Source organism: Beauveria bassiana (genome assembly GCF_000280675.1).
Source record: "Beauveria bassiana ARSEF 2860 unplaced genomic scaffold BBA_S00005, whole genome shotgun sequence".
Taxonomy (NCBI): domain Eukaryota; kingdom Fungi; phylum Ascomycota; class Sordariomycetes; order Hypocreales; family Cordycipitaceae; genus Beauveria; species Beauveria bassiana.
This window is the reverse complement of record NW_007930840.1, coordinates 583,028-606,635: the sequence shown is the minus strand read 5'-3', so window position 1 is coordinate 606,635 and position 23,608 is coordinate 583,028. Positions and strand designations below refer to the sequence as shown.

At 52.9% G+C, this 23,608-nt stretch overlaps 5 protein-coding genes across 5 annotated transcripts; 3 read left to right on the top strand and 2 right to left on the bottom strand.

The window, feature by feature from the left end:
• Positions 1 to 7,211: 7,211 nt before the first annotated feature.
• On the top strand, positions 7,212 to 8,691 carry BBA_02482 (carboxypeptidase Y; the record flags this gene model as incomplete). Its single annotated transcript, XM_008597579.1, has 2 exons — positions 7,212 to 7,488; positions 7,550 to 8,691. 2 exons carry the CDS (start codon positions 7,212 to 7,214, stop codon positions 8,689 to 8,691), a joined length of 1,419 nt encoding a protein of 472 aa, XP_008595801.1.
• A 392-nt stretch (positions 8,692 to 9,083) lies between these two features.
• BBA_02481 (DUF636 domain-containing protein) lies at positions 9,084 to 10,238 on the top strand (the record flags this gene model as incomplete). The annotated part of the gene is made up of 1 exon (XM_008597578.1): positions 9,084 to 10,238. One exon carries the CDS (start codon positions 9,084 to 9,086, stop codon positions 10,236 to 10,238), a length of 1,155 nt encoding a protein of 384 aa, XP_008595800.1.
• A 586-nt stretch (positions 10,239 to 10,824) lies between these two features.
• On the top strand, positions 10,825 to 13,374 carry BBA_02480 (stalk rot protein; the record flags this gene model as incomplete). The annotated part of the gene is made up of 3 exons (XM_008597577.1): positions 10,825 to 11,200; positions 11,253 to 13,058; positions 13,115 to 13,374. 3 exons carry the CDS (start codon positions 10,825 to 10,827, stop codon positions 13,372 to 13,374), a joined length of 2,442 nt encoding a protein of 813 aa, XP_008595799.1.
• Positions 13,375 to 13,696: 322 nt separating this feature from the next.
• On the bottom strand, positions 13,697 to 15,164 carry BBA_02479 (zinc-type alcohol dehydrogenase-like protein; the record flags this gene model as incomplete). The annotated part of the gene is made up of 2 exons (XM_008597576.1): positions 13,697 to 14,838; positions 14,927 to 15,164. 2 exons carry the CDS (start codon positions 15,162 to 15,164, stop codon positions 13,697 to 13,699), a joined length of 1,380 nt encoding a protein of 459 aa, XP_008595798.1.
• Positions 15,165 to 17,583: 2,419 nt separating this feature from the next.
• On the bottom strand, positions 17,584 to 19,583 carry BBA_02478 (R3H domain-containing protein; the record flags this gene model as incomplete). The annotated part of the gene is made up of 4 exons (XM_008597575.1): positions 17,584 to 17,642; positions 17,696 to 18,535; positions 18,589 to 19,162; positions 19,215 to 19,583. The coding sequence occupies 4 exons, from the start codon at positions 19,581 to 19,583 to the stop codon at positions 17,584 to 17,586; spliced, it is 1,842 nt and encodes a 613-aa protein (XP_008595797.1).
• Between the last annotated feature and the right edge of the window lie 4,025 nt (positions 19,584 to 23,608).

Below are 23,608 nucleotides of genomic sequence, written 5' to 3'. Positions count from 1 at the left end.
GTCAATTTATGCATCATGTTGAAGATGGATGCCGGCCGAGACTTTTCAAGGGCATAAATACATGCAAGCTTTTTTGTTATGCAGCGTCTTGCGGCAGCGGCCATTTCGCTTCGGCTTTTTGTCAACTCGCGAACGAGGCTCTGGTTACTTGGTTGAGGGCCTAGACGGGTAATGGGTTGCCCTACTTTGTACAGCCTACGACAAAGAAGCACAGGCATGGTTCAGGATTCATGATGGATAGATTTTCTTTGTGGGGAGGTGACGGGCCGCGCGGGCGTTTGAAATCGTATCTTTTTGGACTAGGCACAAGAACGATGCCCTCTTGGCCCTTGTGCCCTTTTTTCCTGATGGCGGGCGCGGACAATTATCTTGGGCCATCATGCAAGGTACCGACCGACCAGACCCAGGCAACGGGCGGGCGGGAGGCGGCACAGCTTTACTCATCAGCCATGGGTTGCGTTGCGCGTTCAACGAGTTCTTGGCTCTTCTTGTATTGAATGTTGCCGAAAGTGCTTGGGTGAGTTAGTCTTTACATGTAGGTCTTTGTACACATGCGCTTGTCTAAGAAATCGGACATTCGCCTCCCAAGCCGTAGCCACCAAAGACGAAGTACATGGAAATGGCATCCCTGAAGAAGAAATCATTGCATCTATTCTTTGCAGACTAGCGCTGCGCCTCGGCACAATAGTCTGGAGAGACGAGGCTACGAAGTAGAAGGGGAAAAAGCAAAGTCGGGAGAGAAATGGGTAAGAGTGATTGAGAGGCGTAGTGCGGCTGAAGCCGTAAATAGAGGCAAAGATGTCCTGGCAACCGACGTACTTGTACAATGTTTCAAGATTCGCAGCCGTGATGCGAAAAGAACAAGACAAACTTTGCAGAGAGCACTTGAATACGACGGTTGTTCTTATTTTCTACGACTCGAGGACATAGAGCATTTGCTGGGTCTTCCGGCGCATCCGTCTCTCCCTCTCCAGGTACATTGGATTGAAGCAAAAAGACTTTGAAAGCCCGCCCCGTCGCTTTCTTACTTGCCATGTGTGTTGGCCAGCAGCGACATGAAAAAAGCAAAAAAAAAAAAACAGATATGCAAGCAATGTCCAGCGCTTTCAATAGCCTGCAGGTTGCAGCATCTGGTGATGCGTCGCATGTCTCAACCCCGAGTGGCTAACCGCCCCCCCCTCCTTCTTCCTCTTCTTCCTCTTGTTGCTACTGATACATTGTCGGCTTGGTCGTACGAATTGATCCGTAACTAGTTGTGGCTAAAAATGTAAGGAGGGTGGCACGGGGGGGCGCAAAGCAAAACTCTACTGGTAAACATAAGCGGCTGTCAACTGCCAAGTGTCAAGTATCAAGTTTGTCCAACTTGATGCTGTCGCACAGCAAAATACGAAACCCCCTCTCGTTTTCACTTTCTTATTTTCTTCCTTTTTTTTTTTTTTAATAATTGTTTTGTTAGCGGCATTTGTAGCTTCCGCGGAAAAAGGCCGCTGATTCTTATTCGTGGCGGCGCGACGCCAACACTACACATTTAGCCATGATTTGTGAGCGGTCATTTGGAGCTTATGATTGGTTTTCGCAGCCGGTTTGTCATTAGGGGGGGTTCGAAGAGTGTGGCGATGTAGCCTTGCTGTGTATGTGCGTAATTAATCGATTTCTCTTTCTGTGAGGGAAGAAGATGTCCGTGGGTGGCGAAAAAAAGTGTAACCCCCCCCCCAGAGCTCCGAGATATTAATCGCTCGCGGTCTATATCGAATGAAAACGTCGTACAGTACAGAGTTGCATTACTGATGATTTGCCCTGCACCGAGGGTTGAGGCCTAGTTCTTTGCCAGTTAAGTCTAGCAGTAGTCAACACAGCGGCAACCCTTACAACTTCTTCAGCCACGGTCGAATAAGGCCATCATATCATGCCTGGGAATCGAAGCTGCGCATGCAAAAAAGAAAGCAAAACGCCACACCCCCAACGTCACAATCACATCGCTACATCGCGCTGCGGTAAAGCCCATTGTTTGGCGGGTGATGTCGTGCATGACTGACCTACTCACCCGTCATTCGCCCCTTTTTACTATCTCATCAATAAATTTTTGGTTTCCAGTCTTCAGGCGCCAGTCAAAAGCGACAGCGTGATGTCGTTCCCAGTCACGGCCTCTAATCCACCTCCTACACACCACCTTGTCGTTGTCTGTACATAAATACTACTTTAAGGAACTAAGTAGGGTAATTGACTAGCAACTGGCCACTACTGCACGGGGAGGGTACGGGGACGGTAGAGGTCACATTGAGTTTACCGCGATATACATCTGCACATCTTGATAGAGAGTGTGCGCCTTTTCTGACAGATGGCATCATGTGGCTTGAACGGGCCACACACATACACACACGCAACTCTACAGACCTTGATACCATAGGTCCATGGCATAGCATACAACTTGGATGTCACAGCCCGCGTCGGGTGATTTCATGTAGTATCCGATGTGCCCCAGGTACACAAGACCTCGATGAGGCTTGCGGGTGGCTGCCTGTCAAAGAGCGAAAAATAAAATAAAATAATAAAGTGAAATAAAATAAAAGGTCATCTTCCAACTTTCATCATCGTTCCGTGTCGTGCATACACCCACCACCAGAGAAGGCATTGGTTTATTCCCACGCCGGCATTTCCCTCTCGCTGTCTTGCAGAAAAGAAAAAAAAAGATGAAATATGATGGACTTGAATAAAATAAAAGGCCCGTTGCCCGTTTGCTCTAGCGTCACCACACCCATCCCACCTAGCCCAGCCCAGCCCAGCCCAGCACCTGATCCTTTCTGGCGTGATTTTTTTTTAAGGTGCGCATGAGGGCGTTTTCCTTACGGTTGTTGGAACAGTCCTTTGGTCCTTTTTTTGCTCTTTTGCTAGATAGCGTAGCTTTAATGGCTGAGAAACTTGGAGAGAGAGAAAAAGGTGCGAGCAATGTGTCTCTCTCCGGGGAGGAGGCTTGCAGTATGAGTGCATAATTCTGATACAGCTCGGTCGTGTCTTTGCCACGTAGTTGATACCTGCCAATGGCGACGTCCTTGTGGGACAATGATAGAATGGGGGTTTAACGTCCTAGACACCAAAAGCCGGATGTGCCGGAGAAGATACCCAAGGGTCGTAGTACCCGATTTGGTTGGAAGAGCATAAGTGACTGCGAGGCAAAGCCAGGCTGGTGGCTCAGGCCTCTTTCAGCCAGCCTCGGACGAGTCTCGGTCGAGAACAATATGCGCACCTGAGAAGTTTAACCTCTCAAGGAAGAAAAGAAAAAAAAGAAAACTACAAAGTCGTGTGATGAACGTAGAGGGCGTCTTGGTCATCGACACTGTAAGATTGTCAAAGCAAGCTGCTTCTAAACTTGCCCAAACGCTCCATCTTGCAGGCAAGGTCACTTGCAGGCAGTGTCAAGAATGAAGGATTCGTTTCTTTGAAATATGTAAAGCCTACGAGACCCTTAATTCGCAAAGGCTCTCGCCGTTTTGAGATTGCTGCACATGGCTGAGTGGGAGATGTCTGCAGCTGCTGCAACTCAAAGTTGATCTCCTTTGCTGGCTCGAGTTTTGTCAACTTCTTGCTTAAAAACTACATGACCAGCGTAGCGTAGGGGCTCATATGTTTACTGGTGAGAGCTCAAGGCGACCTCGCCTTCCTTCGTATGCCGACTTTGCTCGTCAGGGACGACAGCTTGCACACCCTGAACAGCCTCTTCCTCGAGACAGGTCAAAAGATTTTCTGATTCTCGTACATGTCTTGAAGCAGGTATAACCTACTTTGACAAGATATAAACTGAGAGTCACCTTTGTAGACTGCTTCACTGGCTCTATGAAGAGTTGGTCCTATTTGCTCGAGTCTCGTGGCTGTCTTGGAATGGCAAATCTTACATAAACGCACTGTAAAAGAACTTTTGAGTAGCAAAAATGCGTCACAAGTGTGAGATGAGACGAAATATCCGTATTCACAGCTCAAGACAGAGTCATTTGCAGTTGCCGTCATGCAGATTGCCCGAGTTGCTTTTGAGCTTGTTGGCGCAGACCTGTCCGTTCAAGCCATCACCTTGCCGTTCGGACCGCAGCTTTTGCGAAACTTCCTTGTCCAGCGCCAGAAAAGGGCCGAGAGCTGTTTTGATTCGTCATGACACTGATTTCTTTTCATGTTATGTATGTAATGCTTCTCTCCGCACTGTGACTGGGATGAGAGTATTGCAATCTCTGTCTGGGCTTTCCCTTGATGAAACTGTCAATTTCGAGAGCACACTGAGAAACAGCCTGATTGTGATCTCTTCGGGATTATTAAAGCCTAAACTAGTCGCGACTAGCACATGTTTGGCACACGCGAACTGGGTTTTGACCTACTCTTGATCACCAATGCCTGTAACCTTCTTGACTGACTGCACTATTGTGGCTGGTGTGTTGGTCGGCAAGCCTGGGGACAATCGAGTGCTAAAGTAAATCGGAATTTCCCTGCCGGCAAGACCCTGCTTTTGCCTGAAACTGGGCTTGTATAGCATTCCTTGGGCAAAGGAAGAGAGCCTACGCATCTGGGTCGAGTATTGTCCCGAGTAAATTTACGCTATTTGTGCTGCAAAAGACTATCGTATGGGATTTTTATCGCAGGCTCTTAATCAAGCACCTGCACATTACTCAAGGATACTGCCATTCCTCGCCAACAATTACGCACAAATAGACTGAGAGCTGTGAGTGGCTTCATGGTGGCAGAGCCCATGCGACTAGAAGCCTACCGCGGCGCAAAGCAGGAAACACATACGACTACGTGGGTAAGAAATGCTTCCATCTCTTAATCTCAAGCCTGTGGGTACAGAAACGAGACTGGGAAGATTGAGCATCAGCTCTTGAAAGTGCTCCAGCCAAAGTAGCTAGTTGCTGGCATTGACGAGCCGTACATTTCCGAGATACATGCAGCATCTAATTATGGTGCTTAGTCCTGTAAAACCGCAAAGAGTTAATAAGCCTTTCTATATTAGCGCACTAGATGTCTAAGTCTTGTGCCTTCATAAGAATCTCTCTCAATCAAGACGAGATTCTGCACAAAATTCCAGAGTAGACTCTACTGACAACTCTGGCTTCGATCGACTTTGATCGACTTTGAGGATAACAAAGTAGAGGTAGGACTTGGCTGTTATATCTTTGATAGCTACGTGGCTTGAGTTGAAGCGATGGCCCGGCCGCTTGTTGCGTGCCGAGATTTTTGCCGGCTCGCGAATCGGGGTAATGCTGATACAATTGCGATTGCGATTGCGTAAGTGGCATTTATTCCAACATTTTCTCGCAGCTTTTTGAGCATCCTTTAGTATCGGTAGTCTATTTTCTGGCAGCGACAAGCCTGAATGGTCTTTGTCCAGTGCCTTGCTGCCCTGTCGTCCTCGACCGGACTTAAAGTCCTACTTGGAGACGGCCAGCATGAATACCATGCAGTGAATACCCTGTAGTGAATAGCTTGTAGTGAATACCATACAGTGAACAATGCACATCTAACAAGAATCTTGCACAATGTGCAGAATCTGCTTCGCGGGGTCGTCGGCCCGCACTTGCCCGTGCTGCCTGCCGAGGCGTGGCCGACATCGTGGCCCTGATGCTGCCAAGAGCCTCGTCAGATCAAGGGTTTGTCCGAAAGTCGGCAAGCGCTACAGCGTGATATGCGCCATGAATCGGCCCGTGATCAAAAGGTCCGACAATCGCAGCGATTCAATGAGGAAGGCGCTGTGTATATATAATTTCCCATAAATAGCCTACCCAGTTGAACAACCCATTACTTTGTTTCCTGACAACCCCACCAAGTTCCCCATGTCAAATCAACGTTACTTTCGCCTCTCAGTTTTATATAGAGTCCCTGTAATGCGTTATTAATAGCCATCTACTCGGCACTTGAAATGTTACTCGAAATCTTTCCCGGTTGGGGGGTCATAGGACGCAGCGAGTTTCCTCACATACAAGCCAAGTTTGAAATGAAGAGTGCTACATAATAATAAAATGCCGTCAGTTTTACAAAAGGTCTTTCGCTGAAACAGGGCAAGTGCCGAGGCAAGCACAAGGACAAGGGCCACCCGGACTTCGGTAGTTTTATGCTTATCCATTGGCCGGCTGCCGCTTTTGGTTGGCCGGCCCGCAAAGTTCTCTTGCAAGGTTTCGTCTTTGTTGGCACGCCACATCAAGTGGGAGCCGGAGCCTGATCTCTCTGGGGTGAGCGCCACCTGGATATCTGTTAGTGTTGGGCGATTAGCAGGTTAGGTTTTAGGGTTTCAGGGGCCGTGCTGGATACTCTGACTGCTGATCTTGGTTTCGAGTTATTTAGCCTTGTGATTTGTTGGAATCCGAATCCCCCCCGTGTGGGAGGAGGATGATGACTGACGAGTTGTGATTAAAGCAAAAGCATGACTTATCCATTTGTTGTGCTGGATGAAGCACGGGTTCCGCCCCCAAGGGCCTGATGGATAATTCAAGGTTTGCGATTGTGGCTGCATTCCATCTTCGGGTAGCGCAAATACGACCTTGTATTAACGACTTGCTCAACTTGGTTTAGCCGAGCGCTTGGGGGTCACGGAGCGTCTGAAACCCCAAGTCCAACTTTGCGCCCGTGTGGTCGAAAAAACAATGCTCAGGTGGGATGATCTAGTTGGTTGGCAATCTTTATCGACGTTTAATGTCTCACTTTAAAGATGGCCGCCTCAGCTCGTCTGGTTCAAAGAGCATCGCTTCATCGTCGGAAATGCTCACAAGTGAGTGAGGCTAGCCGATCGCTCACAAGTCACTCTCGCGTGCTTGCTAGCTCGGCCCATGCTCTTTTTTATCAACTTTCCTCTTTAGGTCATTACTTTTCGAGCGTGGGCCAAGTTGCTCCATGCTGTCCACGGACAATGCTACCCTCCCTCTAGTTGTACATGTGGTCCAGCTCCATGACCGTTCTTTGTTCTTTGACCTTCCTAATACTGCGCTAGGACGATTTTCATAGGCTAGATGATGGCCACTTGGCGGATATTCTACGATGCGCTACTCTGTGAAATGTCGTCATGGCTAGCGGGACAAAAATGAATCCGGGAGAAGTGAGTGACTGACTGTCAGGCAACTGTTCAGATAGGCAGCGCCAGTTCAAAGAGGATAAAAGATCGCCAGCCGCCCCCTCTCAAAGTCAAGTTCTCTTATCCCGCTCCTTTGTATTATCACTTGGCTGTTTTGGGTTCATACGTGATGAAGTTCTCTGTGTCTGCCCTCCTCGTGGGGCTCGTGGCCTCTGTTCATGCTGATGGTAATGTCGAACGCATTCCTGATAGCGAGTGGGATCACATCCTCCATGGCTCCGACATTCTGAGCCAGCGATCGACCGAGACCGCCAAGACTGATGGTTACCTGGCGGACTACACTCTGCGCTCGAGAATTGTCGACCCCTCTGCGCTCAAGGTCGATACCGTCAAGCAGCTAAGCGGCTACATTGACGATGATGCCAATGACAAGCACCTGTTCTTCTGTATGCAGTAAACCCCCTCGACTAACTCAATATCACATACAACATGGCTAACATTGGCAAGGGTTCTTTGAGTCTCGCAATAATCCCGCCAAGGACCCTGTCGTCCTCTGGCTCAACGGTGGCCCTGGCTGCTCCTCCATGAACGGCCTCTTCACCGAGCTCGGCCCTGCCACTATCCCGCGCTCCGACTTGAAGCCCGTAAGGAACAACTACTCGTGGAACAACAATGCCTCGGTCATCTTTGTCGACCAGCCCGTCAACACGGGCTTCTCCTACAGCGGCACCAGCGTGGGCACCAGCGTCGCCAGCGCCAAGGACCTCTACTCGCTGCTCACCTTCTTCTTCAAGCAGTACCCCCAGTACGCCACGCAGGACTTTCACATCTCGGGCGAGTCCTATGCCGGCCACTACATTCCCGTGACAGCCGCCGAGATCCTGTCCCACGCCGACCGCAACATCAACCTCAAGTCTATCCTGGTGGGCAACGGCATGACCGAGCCTCTTACTCAGTACGACTACTACCGCCCCATGGCCTGTGGCCAGGGGGGTTACAATGCTGTCTTGGGTCAGTCAGATTGTCGCACCATGGACAATGCGCTGCCAGAGTGTAAGAGACGCATCAAGAGCTGCTACGACACCGAGAACGCTTCCACCTGCCAGAGTGCTACAAACTACTGCAACAACAACGTTCTCAGCGTCTACAGCCGTTCTGGTAAAGACGTGTATGACATTCGCAAGAACAACGGCGAGGGAACGCCCGAATACAGCACCCAGTTCCTCAACAGCAACACCACCAGAAAGGCCATTGGTGCCGAGCGCAAATGGACCTTGTGCGACGGCAGCGTCTACCAAGCCTTTTCCAACACTGGTGACTGGATGAAGCCCATTTACCGTGTTGTGCCCGGCCTGCTGGCCAAGATTCCCGTCCTCATCTACGCCGGTGATGCCGACTACATTTGCAACTGGCTCGGCAACCGCGCCTGGGCAAAGGCCCTCGAGTGGCCCGGCAAGGCCGCATTCAATCAGGCTTCGGTCCAGCCCCTGAAGCTCGGCGGCAGCGGCAAGGAGTACGGAAAGGTTACTCACTCTGGAAACTTTAACTTTATGCAAATCTATGGCGCTGGCCACATGGTGCCCGAGGATCAGCCCGTCTCGTCCCTGGACTTCTTCAACCGCTGGATCTGGGGTGAGTGGAAGAACTAAAGAGGGGGGGGCCTTGTTGTTGAAGCACAAATATATAGGCTGTATTAGACGTACATATTCATGATACATACGATTTCACCCACGACAGTTATCCCGTGACAACCCGCGCAACTCGGGGACAAATTGCCGGAGCTAACCAGAGTGCATGTTCACGGCACGTTAGGGTACTGATCGACACGTTACTTTCAGTTGTACTTCACAGGCTGAGTGATTCACGGTGCACTTAGTTCGTCGGGCTGAAAATTGGCGTGAACCCCGCGTTGAAGTCGGCTTAGCAGAACTAGCTAAATCAATAGCGTGTATAAATAAATGAAAGGCTTCAAAACGTCCGACGTTGAACTTTTTCACCTGCTGCATCTCTCAACATATCGTTCGAATTCATTCTACTCACAATGGCAAACGCAACTAATATTGAGATAAGCGTGCACTGTCTCTGCAAATCGCACACCTTTTCAGCATCACTCCCGGCTACCGAGCTGCCACTTGCAGCTACCTGTTGCCACTGCGATCAATGCCGTTACCTCACGGGCGGTATGTACACCTGCGCAGTCCAGTGGCCAGGATCACCAGAAGCCATTTTGAGCTCCTCCCTTTGCAGATACAAGTACGCCAGCAGTTCGACTTTGATGTTTTGCGAAACATGCGGGACGCCAGTGTTTGCGCAAAAGATCTTCGAAGGCGAGGCTCCCGATGTCTTTTACCTTGCTGCTGGCTTGCTGCCAAACTTGAATGTTGACCTGGTCAAGGTTGCCCAACACATTTGGGTAGGGGACACTCTGGATGGAGGTGCTTCGGTATTTGTGCAGAACCTAAATGGGCCTTCTCAGCCGATCCCCCGCTGGCGGAAGGGCCATGGTGAGGCGGATGGCTTGCTTGACAGTGACTGGCCGCCGCAGGCATCGTGCCAGCAGAGGACTGCGGACGGTTCTTCGCAGAAGAGTGTACGCGTCCAGTGCATTTGCAAAGGCGTTGATCTGACGCTATGGCGAGGCAATGATGACTTCAGCAAGCTCAAGGCGCAGGGTAAACTGCCAGGCTGGGTGAATCCTGCCACGCTCAAACCTATTGCCGCTTACGACGCATGCGACAGCTGCAGATTCATGGTCGGCGTACCCATCATGCATTGGACGTTTGCCAGAGTCGCACAACTCGGTTTCGCTGTAGGACGTCAGGAAGACGAACCGGCTTTTCCCACCAACACGTTGGACCTGAAAGCTGCGGTCAAGGCAGGCAAGGACAGTCGCTTCGGTACCCTCACATTCTACGAGAGCTCACCGGATGTGCAGCGCTACTACTGTTCACGCTGCTCTGCAAGCGTCTTCTATGCTGTGGACGAACTGTCGGATCAGATCGACGTTTCCATGGGTCTTGTTCATGCACTAGAAGGCTCTAGAGCTGAGTCCTGGGTCGAATGGGAATGGGGTGGCCTCGGGCACAAAGACAACACTGTAGGTGGTCGGCGTGAAGCTTTTGGAAAAGCCATCCAGGCAGAATCAGAAGAATGGCGAGTTGCTAGAGGATTGCCCAAAGGGCATCGTTTTCAGTAGAAAGGAGTTTAAACAGGGTGTCTTGTGCCTCGTGCCTCGTGCCTCGTGTCTCGTGCCTGAGCAGTGATAATCGTGTGCCACGACTCAAAGGTCGTCGCCGACGTTGAGGCTCACTGCCAGCGGGCCGCCAAAGCGTATCTGTATCGCATAATAAAAACAATGCACCAATCTGGCTATTATTTACGCTTATCGACAGAATTTGCTCCTGCGCAAACATCCTGGACGCTATCCAGGGGCTGCAGAAAGTTGATGCCTTGTGGCCTGACAGCCGGCAGTCGACGCCTATTGGCTGGAGCCACCCGCTAGAGAAGGACACCACCAAGCTCAGCAGTTGGGAGCTTGAAGAACGCCCATTGTCTTTGCTGCAGACTATTTTCTCTGCGAGCCGAATCTCCCGCCTTTCTTCGACCCGGACCCCGCGAACCGTCCCGATCGACACCCGTCTTCAGCATTGAAGCTACATGCAAACCGCCCATTGGTCGCGCTCCCCTGCCTGTCGCGAGATCACCCTGACACCGCCCGCCGCCGCGTTCTGGGGAGGCTGCTCCTCGATGAGCTCGCCTAGCTGCACCTCTGGCGCGCCATGATGGGCCCCAACGTTGGAAATGGCTTCGGCGGCATGGAGATGGGGCCTGCGATGCCGAGCAACGGCACCAACGCACCCCAAGCTACAGAGTACACCCTGCAGGGCGTCATGCGGTTCCTCCAGACAGAGTGGCATCGTCACGAGCGAGACAGAAATGCCTGGGAGATTGAGAACCAGGAGATGCGGTCCAGGATAGCCAACCTCGAGGGCCAGGCACGACGCGCCGACGCCACGCAAAAGGCTCTGCGCAAATACGTCGCCATTCTCGAGCGCAAGGTCAAAGACCAATCTGTCAAACTAAAAGGGACGAGTGCAGACGATGCCGACACCATTGCCCAAAAGGATCGTGATGCCAAGATCCGAGAGAGGCTACACGGTTGGTAGACCTGGCACCTCTTTCGTCAATGCATGATGTTGACATTTTACAGGAAATGCAGAGAAGCAGCAGGTTCCTGGTGCAGATGGTGTGGAGATGGAGCGTACCGACGACGAAGCACACAGGCAGGAACTCAAGAATTTCCTAGACCAGTGCCAATCCGAATTCATGTACCTCATGATTGCACCAGCGAATCCTTTACCCCCGAGAGACTCCCCGCCTCTACCTATGATTGAGGACCTGCGTGAGGTTGACCCGTACGGGCTCGGTCCCCCCCAAGAATCCCGACATTTTCAACTACCATCGCGACCTGTTCAGAATCATGTGCAGGAAGTCCGTCAAAATCCGCCCACCACCACAGTCTCGATGCAAGATCCATCCAGCTTCGGCCAAAAGACCTCCAACTCCCACCCGCAAGTCGTGGTCCGCACAGAGGAGCAGCCGCCGTATCGAACTGCCAACGACTGGTCGGCCCCCATTCCCATCTCGATGCGAGGTACCAACGACAGCGGCGTTAGCCCCTCTCAATCTGTCGAGGCGCTGGGCACGGTGCAGGAATCCGAGAGGGCGCCTGCACCACCCCAAGACCCGGACGGATGGGACTTTTCCGAAGGCGCACTGCCCGAAACTGCGCAGTCCCAGAGCACCTCTACTTCGAACCGTCCGGACACAGACGTGTTTCCTCACGCAGACTACATGCCGAAATCGCCTGGTCGGGTGCCTGGCAGCCAGCGCAGAAAGAGCTCCATGTCGAAGCGGCGGAGTAGCGACCAGGACCTGAGCTTGTCTTCGCAAAAGGCAGATAGCGGCAACTTTAAGCTGCGGTTTGGGCTGCGCGGCCACCTCAACACGGTCCGCACTGTAATCTTTTCCGGTGGTGGCAGCCCGGGCGAGCCCGAGATTTGCACAGCCGGCGACGACGGCATGATCAAGCGATTCCACATCCCACGACTCGACACACACTCGGGCATGGGCAATGCCGCATCTGATCTTGACGTGATTGCCAACTTTACGCATCGCGGCCATAACGGGGCTGTGCTCTCTCTGACATCGTGGTCGCCGGCGCCCAACTTTTCCACGGGCGGTCGCGCGCAAGGCGACGGCTGGATCTTCTCTGGTGGGCAGGACTCTACCATTCGTGTCTGGGAGCGTGGCCGCGTGGATCCCAAGGCTACGCTCGAAGGTCACACAGATGCAGTGTGGGCTCTGTGCGTCCTGCCCACGACACTAGGTGCCATATTCGGCAACTCGAGTCAATATGGGACTCCAGACCGCATACTGCTTGTATCCGGTGCCGCAGACGGTTCCGTCCGCCTGTGGTCCGTCAGCGCGCCGCCGCAGCTCACCTCGCCGCAGCCGGGATCCAACCGAGGCGTTCCCGGGCGTCGCGTGCGCGGCAATTCGATGAGCTCGGGCAGCGGGTTCGCCAGCTCGCCACAGCCCAGCACGGCATCCAACTCGCCCTTTTACCAGACGCTTGTGCATGTAATACAACGATCCGACGGCGCCACCGCCAGCCCAACGAGCATCGCGCCCCTCGGCACGTCGGGCGCCACATTTGTCGTCGCGTACGCCGACGCCGCAGTGGTGGTGTATGATACGAGAACTGGCGAGCAGGTTGGCCAGATGGACAGCGGGGAGACGTACGACGGCACACCAAAGACGAGCGTCAACGCGGTCGTCTCCACGACGATTGGCCTAGACCAAGGAAGCCAGCACCACGGCAGCAACATCAACGAAGAAGAATCGGGTGGTGGAGGGCCTACGGGCGGGCGGTCCATGGCGGGCAGCGGCGTCGAAGGCAACATCATTACCGGCCACGAGGATCGCTTTGTGCGATTCTTTGACGCCAACAGCGGTATGCTTGACGCTCTTGCACTGCGTTGCATTTCATACTAACTTTGAACTCGATAGGCCAGTGTACATACAATATGCTCGCGCACCCCGACGCCATCTCCAGCTTATCACTCAGCCCCGACGGACGGGAGCTCGTGAGCGCCGGCCACGACGCGTCGCTGCGGTTCTGGAGCTTGGAAAAGAGGTCGTGCGTGCAGGAAATCACGACGCACCGCGTGATGCGCGGCGAGGGCGTGTGCTCGTGCGTTTGGAGCCAGGACGGCAAATGGGTCGTGAGCGGCGGCGGCGACGGCGTCGTCAAGGTGTTTGCGCGATGAATTATTTGGTAATGAGGATACGGGGAGACTTGTTGATGCATGGAGACGGGAGCAAAGAAAAACAAAACTCGGCATGTCTTATAGTGTTAACCCCCAGATCAAGGAGGTCTACAAGCGTTTTTTTTTTCTCACTGTAAAAGAAAAAGGACGAGCTGTTTATAGTGTAAATCATGGTTGATGAAGTGTGGAAATGTATTGGTATTCTAACGTTTGTGTCTTTGCTGTATAATTCATTTCAGTCTCATGTCTGTATCCAAAATAGCAATCTATGTACGTCCAAACGCCTTTGTCGATGTGCAACTCAAATCCACTTGAAAAAAAATCATTCATTGCGCTTCTTCTCTTCCTCGTCGTCCACGTCCTCAGCAGCATTCTTCGTCCCGTCCTCGACGGTAATGACCACTTTTCCAAAATGCTTCCCCTGCTTGACATAGGCCATGGCCTCTTTCGCCTCTGCAAACGCATACGTCTTGTCCACTACGGGTTTGATCCCATGCGCCTCGTAAAACGCGAGCGCCTCCTCCAACCGATCGCGTCCGCCGTTGAGCACGCCTTTGATCGTCACGTTTCTAGCGAGCGCCAGCGCATTCACGTTTAACCGGTGCAGCTCCGGCGTCTTGCCGTCATCGCCGCCGCCGCCGCCGCTGTTATTGTCGTCGTCGTTGTCGTTGTTGTCGCTCCGGCCAAGAGTCAGCGAGCCGATGCAGTTGATGATGCCGCCAAACGCGACGCACTTGAAGCTCTTGCGGAGCGTGCGCGCGGAGCCACCGGCCGCGGCGCGCACGCCGTCGCCCGTTTCAAAAATAACGTCGGCGCCGCGACCGCCCGTCGCGTCGAGCACGTCGCCCTCCCACGCCCAGTGCGTCTGGTAATTGATTGCTTCGTCGGCCTGCAGCTGCTCCTTTGCGCGCTTTGCAAAGTCGTCCGTCGCGGCCGTCAGCAGCGCCCTGCACCCCGCCGCCTTGGCAATCTGCAGGCCCGCGAGCGCAACTGCGGTAGTCCCCTGCACCAGCACCGTGGTCTTGCTAGCGCCGCCGTCTTTGACTTGGTTTGTATTGCCGACGCTGGGGGAGAGCGGACGCAGCCAGTTGAGCGCGGTCCAGGCGGTGGTGGCGGCGAGCGGGAGGCAGCTGGCCTCGGCGTCGGAGAGGTACGCGGGGACGGCGACGAGGCTGGCGGCGGGGAAGCAGCGGTAGCGGGCGAGGACGCCGGGGAGGGGCAGGCCGAGTGCGGAGCCGAGGTCGGCCTCGTCGGGCTCGCCGCGGAGGTGGCTCTGCAGGTAGATGGCAAGGACGCGGGTGCCGAGGGGAAAGCGCGGGGTGGTGCTGCTGCTGGAGGAGGGGGAGGAGGAGGAGGAAGAAGAAGGAGAGGGGTAGGCGACGACGACGCCGCACATGTCGGAGCAGGGAACGAGGGCTTGTTGGCGGGCTTGCGTGTTGTACGAGTTGAAGGCGCCTTGGCAGACTGTGATCAGGTTGTATGGTGTGGTTAGCAAAAGGTGCGACAAGAGACAAAAGTGCGAGCGAAGTGAGGAAACGAAAAAACAATTTACCTTGGATGTCGCGGTAATTGAAACTCACGGCCCGGATCTGGACAAGAACCTCGCCGTCGCGGGGTGTCGGCAAGTCGGTCGAGGTAAGCTTGAGCTTGTCGACGCCGTCCATGGCCGTAGTCCACTGCTCATTCTTGGGCGCGGCAACGTGCACCCAATGTCGGCGAATGTTGCTGCTGCTGCTGCCGCCTTGTTCTGGAGGCGGCGGCGCAGGCTGTATCGGTGTCGGTATCGTCATGCTGTGAATATTGATATTGGTGTAGGTGGTTTAGATAGAAAGAGGACGGAGAGAGATTACGGTTCAACGGTTCGAACGGTTGGACAAACGGTGACGGCTCAATGTGGACAAGGTCGGTTTTAGACTTGCGACGGAGATGACGTTTTTATGCCTTGCTTAAAATAAACCGGGGGTGGATGGAGGGGGGGGGTTAGAGCCACAGCGGCCTGATTAGAAACCTAACTCGGCGCTCTCCAAACGCTGCCCTTTTTTCTTTCCCAGACGTTTTAAAAAAAAACCCCTTCGGTTTTGAAGGTTCTGATCAAAAGACTTCGGCGATGGGCTAAGCGGTCGTGACATGTCGCACATTAATATTGTCCAAGAGATAGCTTGTCACGCTTGTCAGACGATAACGGGCTCCAGTCGAAACGGCGCTATTCTCCGATGTAAAGTGCCCCAGACCAGGGTCGAGGTTGGACGAAAGACGTACGCCGTGACATTTATAAACCAAAAATAGACAGTGCTGGGCGGAAAAGCCTTTTGCGTAAATTGTGTCGTCTATTTCGGCCTCGAAGCCAAATCATACGACGCCCACGGCTTATATACTCGAAACTCTCTTTCTTTCGCCTCTCGCACCACACAGTCAGTCATTTTATATTCCATGTTCCTTTCAACTTTTTCAATATAAGAATATAACTATGCTTACGGAGACTCACACCATCTCTCTTTGCATAGTCACAAGGAAGAAAAGTTCTCCAGACCATTCCCATTGCAAGCAGCAAACGAGTTATGCATCGCCAGCCATGGCGTTTTGCTACTACTAGATAGACCTAATACCATCGGTGCATGCATCAAAAACAAGCTCATACATAATATCCATTCATGAAAGAAGAGCAAATTCAAGCAGAGAAAATAGAAAGCTGTGAAAGATCATTCAGGTCAGGTAACTCAAAAGGAAATTTACCAAAAAGTGCCACTTCCATGTTGCTTCGCTCCTCCATCGGACGGAACCCCACGATAACCCCGCTGCGGATCGGCGCGTCGCGCCTCTCGGTACGGTCCACGGCGGACCTACATGGCCGGGAGAGAGACACACGACAGGAGAGAAGAGGCGGATAGATTGCGACGCTCCATAATGAGCTGCCGAGCAACTAAACAAGGGGCCTTGATTTGGATTGTCTCTTCTTGGGCACTCACGGCCACTCCTCTAGCAGAAATACGTCTTCACAACTGTTACCATGGTACACATCACTATCACAGTCCAAGTACCAGGCAACATGTTAACTTGTATCACGTCTCCATTTCCAATCTGTGCTTCAGCGTCCTTTTCCAGAAACGGACCAGAGCATTGAAACAATTCATCCTCGGTCCGGCAACGTTTCCGTCACCCCCGTCTTTCGACAGACCCTCCACCTTCCCAGTATCAAACCAGTCTTTCATATTCGTCCAAACAAACTTTCCATTTCCAACACCTCCCTTCCCTTAGAACCAGAAAGGTCCTCACAAAAGGTTCGGTAGTCCTATGCTACTCGCCCCCCGTGCTCCCAGTCTATAGTAGGTTTTTTCCGCCCCTGCCAGAGTCATGGCCAATTACAAAAACTTGTCAAGGAAACATCCTTACATGTGTCCGCAGTGTCAAAAGAAGGATCCAAAAAAAACAGCAAACAACAAAAGACAACTAGTAACAGAGAGATTCAATCAAAAACTTCTTTCAAAAGCGATAAAGATATTCAGCCTGGTCATCTCCTTCGCAAACCGTTGCCATACCATCCGTGGCTGGCAATGCTTGCGCTCCGACTACCCTTCCTCCTATCAACAGTCGCTAGGCGTCAATGCGCGCGCACTGGACAGTATTCCGTTGTCGTCATGGTCGTATCTGCTCGTTTGTTCGGGTATTAAATGGGTATAGCGTATTTTTTTTGTCATTCTGCGTTTTCGTCTTCTCTTCGGACTTGTGTCCTGGTCATTGCTGGAGCGGCCTCGCCATGTCTCCAGTAAGAGCCACAACTCGGATCGCAAACAAACGCAGTTGTCTAGACGTCAAATCGTAAAATAAATAACACATCGTCATCGTCAACGTATGGTCTAAATCCACCGTCGACAGCATGACAAAAACTCCACCATCATTTGCGTTGCTGAGACGGTGGATCTCGACGTGTCGTAAAAGGTTGTCAGGGTTGAATTAATGCTGTATTTTCGAGCCTCCATCCAATGCTCTCGTTCCGTATGCATCGTCATAAATGGCCGCCAAGAGTTTCGGTTCATCACTCTGACGTCCATATCATAAAAACAGAGGTTTCACACTTCCAGCAGTAGCAGCATGATAGGGATCATTCATAGTACAAACTGAGGCGGTCGTACTGGAGAAGTCGACACCACCCCAGCCAGCAAAAGGCCGCGCCATCCTGGGGACCAGGCATCGTGGCCGAGGTCATCAAGTTTAAAACCGAGCCGCATTAGTCGAACCGGTGCCAACGCGAGCGCCATTGTCGGACGAGTCTGGTACGGCGAATTAGTCCAATCTCGCGCTGAAGTCTTGGCGGACTACCTACCGCTGCTTCGCTGCAGGTGTCCATTGGATCGGCCACGGCCAGCAAATCCTGAGGAAGCCTCACGTTCTGGGCCACGAGGCTGACGCTCGGGAGCGCCCTTAGGTCCGTTGCTCACGCCGCTAGGGCGCTGGCTGCCAATAGCACCAGGAGCGTTGCGGTTTTGGCCTGAAACGGAGCTCGATTCATAAGAGCCCAGGTTGAGGGCACCCAGGCCGCTAGCAAGCCCATGGTCGTTCTTCGAACCGGGGGTAGACGGGTTGCCAGGGTGGCCTTGCTGAGCGCTGATGTAGTCGCCGAAGCGGGCGGTAGAGCCGGGGCCGATACTTCCCATGCCAGGGTTGGGAGTCAGGTAGCTCGACGAGGCCTGGGATGGACTAGGCGTAAACGAACGCAGATCAGCAAAGCTTTTGGCAGCGCGTAGGTGATTGGGAAGGCCGTGGCCATCAGGACTACCAGGAAGCTCGAGTGTAGGTCCCTGGCGGCCGTTGACGTGAGAGTAATTGCTGCTGACAGCCCGAGACTCTCGATCGGCAGCAAAGTCAAAGGTAGCGGCCCTGCTCAATCCGCGCTTATGGACATCAAGACTGTTGGAAGGGGCACTGTGGATATTGGGGGTTGGCGAGGGCTGCTGGGATTTAAGCACAGTAAGCTGGCGAGATTCGGCTTCACCCATTGACTGGTGCTCGAGGCCCATGTGATGGGCGAGAATATGGATTGAGCGGCGGTGCTCAGGTGCGATGCCAGGTGGGAAGACGAGAATCTCGCGAGAATCATCACGACGAAACATGACAAGCTCCGTATAGAAGTCTAGCGTTTGCGGGTCATTCAAGTCGACATCCCCTATTACTCAAAGGTCAGTTTATATCATTTTAGACAGTAGATCTGGGACATACCGAGATAGCCGGCAGGATTACCGCGCTGCTGAGACTGGGACATGGCACCGAGTGACTGGATGGAGCTCTGCTGGTGAAGCATGGGGCCACGGTGCTGCTCCTCAAGCTGACCTCGTCTCTCCCGCTTCTCCCGCTCGATACGCTCGCGCTCGGCCTCGGGAAGCATCTTCTTGTACTCGACGCGGAGCTTGCGGCCATGTACATCCATGCCGTTCATGGCCTCGATCACGATCCTAGTGTCTTCAGCTGACTGGAAGTTGGCAAATGCGAGACCACGAAAGACGCCATTGTCAAAGTGGTAGTTGAAGGCATATGGCTGGGGTAGGTGCATCTCGAGCATGATGGAGGCAAGTGTCTCCTTGCGGACAGCAAAAGGGATATTCTTGATGACAATAGCAGTAGGAATGAGCTGATCGGGGTCGGAGCTGGTGGAGCGAATATCGGAGGGCGATGGGTGAGTGCCTGGGTGATCAACACGAAGATTGCTGCTGGAGAGGTGGGAGCCGTTGAGGCCTCCACCATAAGCCTGAAGATTTGAAGGCAGTGGAGGCATGCTGGGGTGATCGGTCCAAGTCTACGGAAGTTTAGCAAGATTTCTATCCAGAGGACGCGAGTGTGGTACTGACTTGGGGGAGAGCGGCTCTGCGGTTGCTGCTGCGGCTCCTGTTGGGACCGTTGACGGCGCCGTTGACCGTCGCAGCACCGGAAGCGCTGTAGCTCCAGCCCTGGTTGCCATCCAGCATATAGCTAGGGACAGCGCCAGCGGAGATGGTATCCATACCCCTGACGTTGTATCCAGCGTTGGGTCGGTCGGATGCGTAGAGGGCAGAAGAGCCGAGGGGTGCCTCAAAGGGGCGCTGGGCTTGTCGGGGGAGGGAAAGACCGGCGTTGAAGCCGGGAGCGCCGCCGCCATATTGTGGGCGAGAGGAATTGGGCGAGCGGTTGGAGCCCGAATTGTAGTCGAGGTAGCTCATGTCGTGAGGTGGCTGAGCCATTGCGCGCAATGACCGGAAAGCACGTGTAAATGTGCGGCTGTGGCCGAACAGGACGGGCCTGAGGAATTTAGAGGCTTAGGATAGCAGCAAACAGGTGGGACAAAAGCGATGCCGCTGTTGTAGTCGGCAGGACAAGTGTTCGGATTATTCAAAGTATTCGTTCAGGGGGGAAGTCATGAAAATTCGTCTCGTAGGAAACCGTCGTAAAAATGCAACTATGGGCGTCGAAAAGCGCAGGATGATGACGGAATGTCCAAAGTGGGCAAGAAATGTATCTCAAGACGGACAGGTTTCTCTTGTGCAGGCCGACTGAGATATTGAGGCGGCAGGACAATCGACTGGACTCGAGTCGATGACGTGCCGGCCGAGTATCAGAAGCTCTTTGGAGCGCGCGAGTGGCGATGCGGGAGTAACGAAGCAGAAGCAAACGAAGCACCTGGGAAGAGGGGCGGGCGGCAAGCGTGAAAAGGGCACAAAGTAAAAGGGCGCCAGTACAGTGAAGTATGGGCTCTATCTTTGGCGGTGGGCGATTCGGTCGGGCGGGCTAAAAAGGCCTTTCGAAGGTTTCGTAGCGTAGCAGTAGGCCGGTCGTAGTGTGTAGAAGAGCGTGTGCGATGTGACAGACGCTCAGGGGTGAAGCGCACGACGACGTCGGTCGGTTAGGGGTGCTGTGAGAGACGAAAGATTTCCGCGGCGGGAAGGAGATGCTGGTCGGTCTCGGGCTCCCGAGCGAGGTGTGCGGGAGGCGGTAGGCGATAAGCGGTAGACGGGATGGGGGGGTGTGAGTGGGAGTGGTGGGAGTGGTTGTGCCAGCCAAGCAATTGTTGCCGCACAAGCAAGAAAAGTAGGCAAGGCAGAAAAGGGTCTCTTGTCCTGGTCCACGAGTCAAGAAGGATCGACGATCGTCAAGGTGATGAGGGAGGACGAGACGGCGGAGAGGAGAGGGGGAAGGAGAGGAAAAGCAAGGAGGATGGGGGAGTTCGGGGGAAGGAAGAGGGCAAAGGAGGAAAATGAAAGGAAACGAGGAAGAAAAAAAAAGACGCTACATGCAATTGGGGCCACACAATGGGGTAGGGGCGGAGGTTGGCAAAAAAAATAGTGGTGAAGCTTGTGTAGGTATTTAGTTGCCAGTGCAGCGCCGAAAAGGTACAGTCGCGGTGCAGCCAGATGGGTTGGCTGGCTTGTAACTAGCCTTTTCTATGAAAGGTATTAGAGGGTTTGTTTTGGCGTAAATATGTGTCTGTTCTATTTATTAGTGAGCTAGGTATTTATTTTGTCATTTTATCTCTTATAGGGGTCATTGGTCCAGTGGTCATCAGGGGCCAACAAGGGCTGAGCAAGATAGGATTGCCAACCATTCACAAGGGAAACTGTTTTCATGGTAAATATGCAGGCAGAGTATACACAATAAGAATCATCATCATCAAGACAGGCATGGGCAGTGATGAAAGCGATAAAATGGGGGATGTGGTAGGTACGTGCAAGCCCGCCTCCGCTTGACACCTTAGGTACATAGGCCACAGTCGCGTAAAGCCCTCGAAGCTGGCGCGGCATCTCTTACAGTACTTTGTTTTATAGCAATATTTCCGAGCACAAGTACATATCAATGGAAAATGTAGGTACGGATCACTCAGAATTACCCAGTGCTACCTTACTGATATCCGTACTTGCAAGTTGAAAGTCCCTGAAACCCCAACTCCAGCCGTCTCCAAGTCAGCCAGCCACCTGCCAGTGGCACTCCCCTGGACCCCTATAAACTTTTCGCCCGGCACCAACCTAAAAGATTAGGTAGTACGCCACAGGGCTGGCCTTGCCCAACAAGAGGACAAACAGAAAGGAAACAAACGACAACCAAAGTTGTAATACGTCCAAAACGTACCTACTTGACCTCCTCTGTCCTCCAATCATTCAACCTTGTCCAGTTCTACTGGTTTTCAAGTCTTTCAGTGTCCCTCTGTCCCCTTCGCCTTGCAGACATGCCTTGCATGTCCATGTCCATATCCCTTGCAGACAATGCACGCCACCCTCGTCCAATGAAACTGTCGGCCGCCTCTCATCTTCCATGGCTGTTGTTGGCTGTGCAACAAAGCCTCAACCCAACGCAGAGGCTTGTTCTTGTCCTAGCAACCGCCGAGGGCAACTGACTACGCCTGGCCAAACTCTCAAAGCGAAACATCCTATCAACTCTGCCTTTGTTCGTAGTTGTCACTTGTGCTACATGACATCCAAGGCCGTTGCCAGCGGCAAACACCAATCTATTATTTGGACACTCTTGAAACACCCCACGGAAACCCGCATCAGGGTCTAATAACGGCGGAGTTAAGCTTCTGTTTACTCAGTCTTTGCAACAACAAACAACAACGACAACAAATAACAACAAGCAGTGTTCATATCCTCTCCTCTCGCTGCATCTATCAGTACGCACAAGTCTTGCCTGTAGCCTATCAAGCCACCCATCAGTGCCATCACCCATCTCCTTCTGTCTTTTGGCACCACAAGAAACCTGTTCCATGTCTCACCTGTCCACATATCCCCGCCAACATGACAGGAGCTCGTGGCCTGGCGCCCTGCTGTGGGTCACGCCTTGATATGAGCGATTCCACCCGGCCAGAGCCAGAGGGCGGCACAAAAAGCCCTGTCAGCAAACCGACCGGAACCGATCCAGGGCATCTTGAAGGGTGCTCTCTCCAGGCAATACGGACCTGACTCGATGCAGCTCTGCCCAGTCGTTTCTGTTCCCATCACCGTCTTGTCCAAGTCGTCAGGACGTGCCATCTACCATTGAACAGGACCAGCAAAGGATAAGAATTTTCGCACTCCGCTTGACGCTTCCTGCTGTGACACCAAGGCAGGAAAGGAGCACACTGGTGCACCGCAAGCTCTCCACTGCCAATCTTATTTGAGCCTGCTTTTCCTACGGTCTTTGATATTGCCCGCACTTGCGTCGGATAGCTCTTCTATTATGGCTCTGTGCTAATACCGACTGCTCTGATGGCTCAAAGTATCCAAAAACAATCCGATGTGTCAAGGTCATGAGTATTAATAAGCATGCACCAAAATGCGGCCTTCACCTGGCCCCCATCTCATCCGGACCTATCGCCCCTCATTCGACGATTAGGCATCCCTGTCTGCATAACCACATCCAGCGTTGAGAGCCCACGCACCCGCCCGCATGCAACCTGGAGCATGTGCATCAACAAAGGGGGCGCCATTGTGGCCATTATCAGCGGGCGAATCGGAAGGCTGCGCGCGCTCAACGCAGGGACTTTGCATTAAGCGACTGCGGTTGCATCCCGCGGGCCGCTCCGGGCTTTGGTTATTTTCTTTTTTATGTTGCACAAACAAGAGCTGTAAGCCTGTAATGCTGTCCTTGTCATTCGATTGCAATCGAAGGCCGTCATCCCATGTCGCGAGGGGGTTACACCGAGTCTGCACGAGGTCCCCTGCTGAGATGCAAATAAGCAAAGATGGTTGAAAGAACCTAATATTTAGGCAGCCCTGCCACCCCCTTATGCCGCCACAATTCGCTAAAAACCCTGGAAGCCTCATGGGATGACAACCAGATGAATCCGGTCGCTTCGCTTTTCGGCCTCGCAAACCTGGTCTCGGAGCCCGGCTTGCATCCTCACTTCGGCCTCCACGTCGGCGGTAAATTGCACACCTCGAAAATATATCGGCCACTCTATCACATTACACATCTTATATCATTCAACATCATGTACGGTGGCGTGCCCGGCCCGACCCTTCAGAGGGAACAACGCTAATTGCAGACCTGGTCTTTGTGAAAGTAGATCCACCATTTGCTGGTCGGTTTGAATTGGACCCCTTTTTGTTCCTTCGACGTTTGTTAGTCTCGTGTGATCTATTTATTCTCTTGAGGCTGATTCCCAACTCCACTGCTCGCAGACTCGTGACTCGGTATTGTCAATACTCTACGGTAAGAACTTCAGTTGTCATCTTGCAGATTAGAGGTCATCTAGATAAAGCTAGCTGTCACCTAAGCCGTACTCTTGCCTTATTTTACA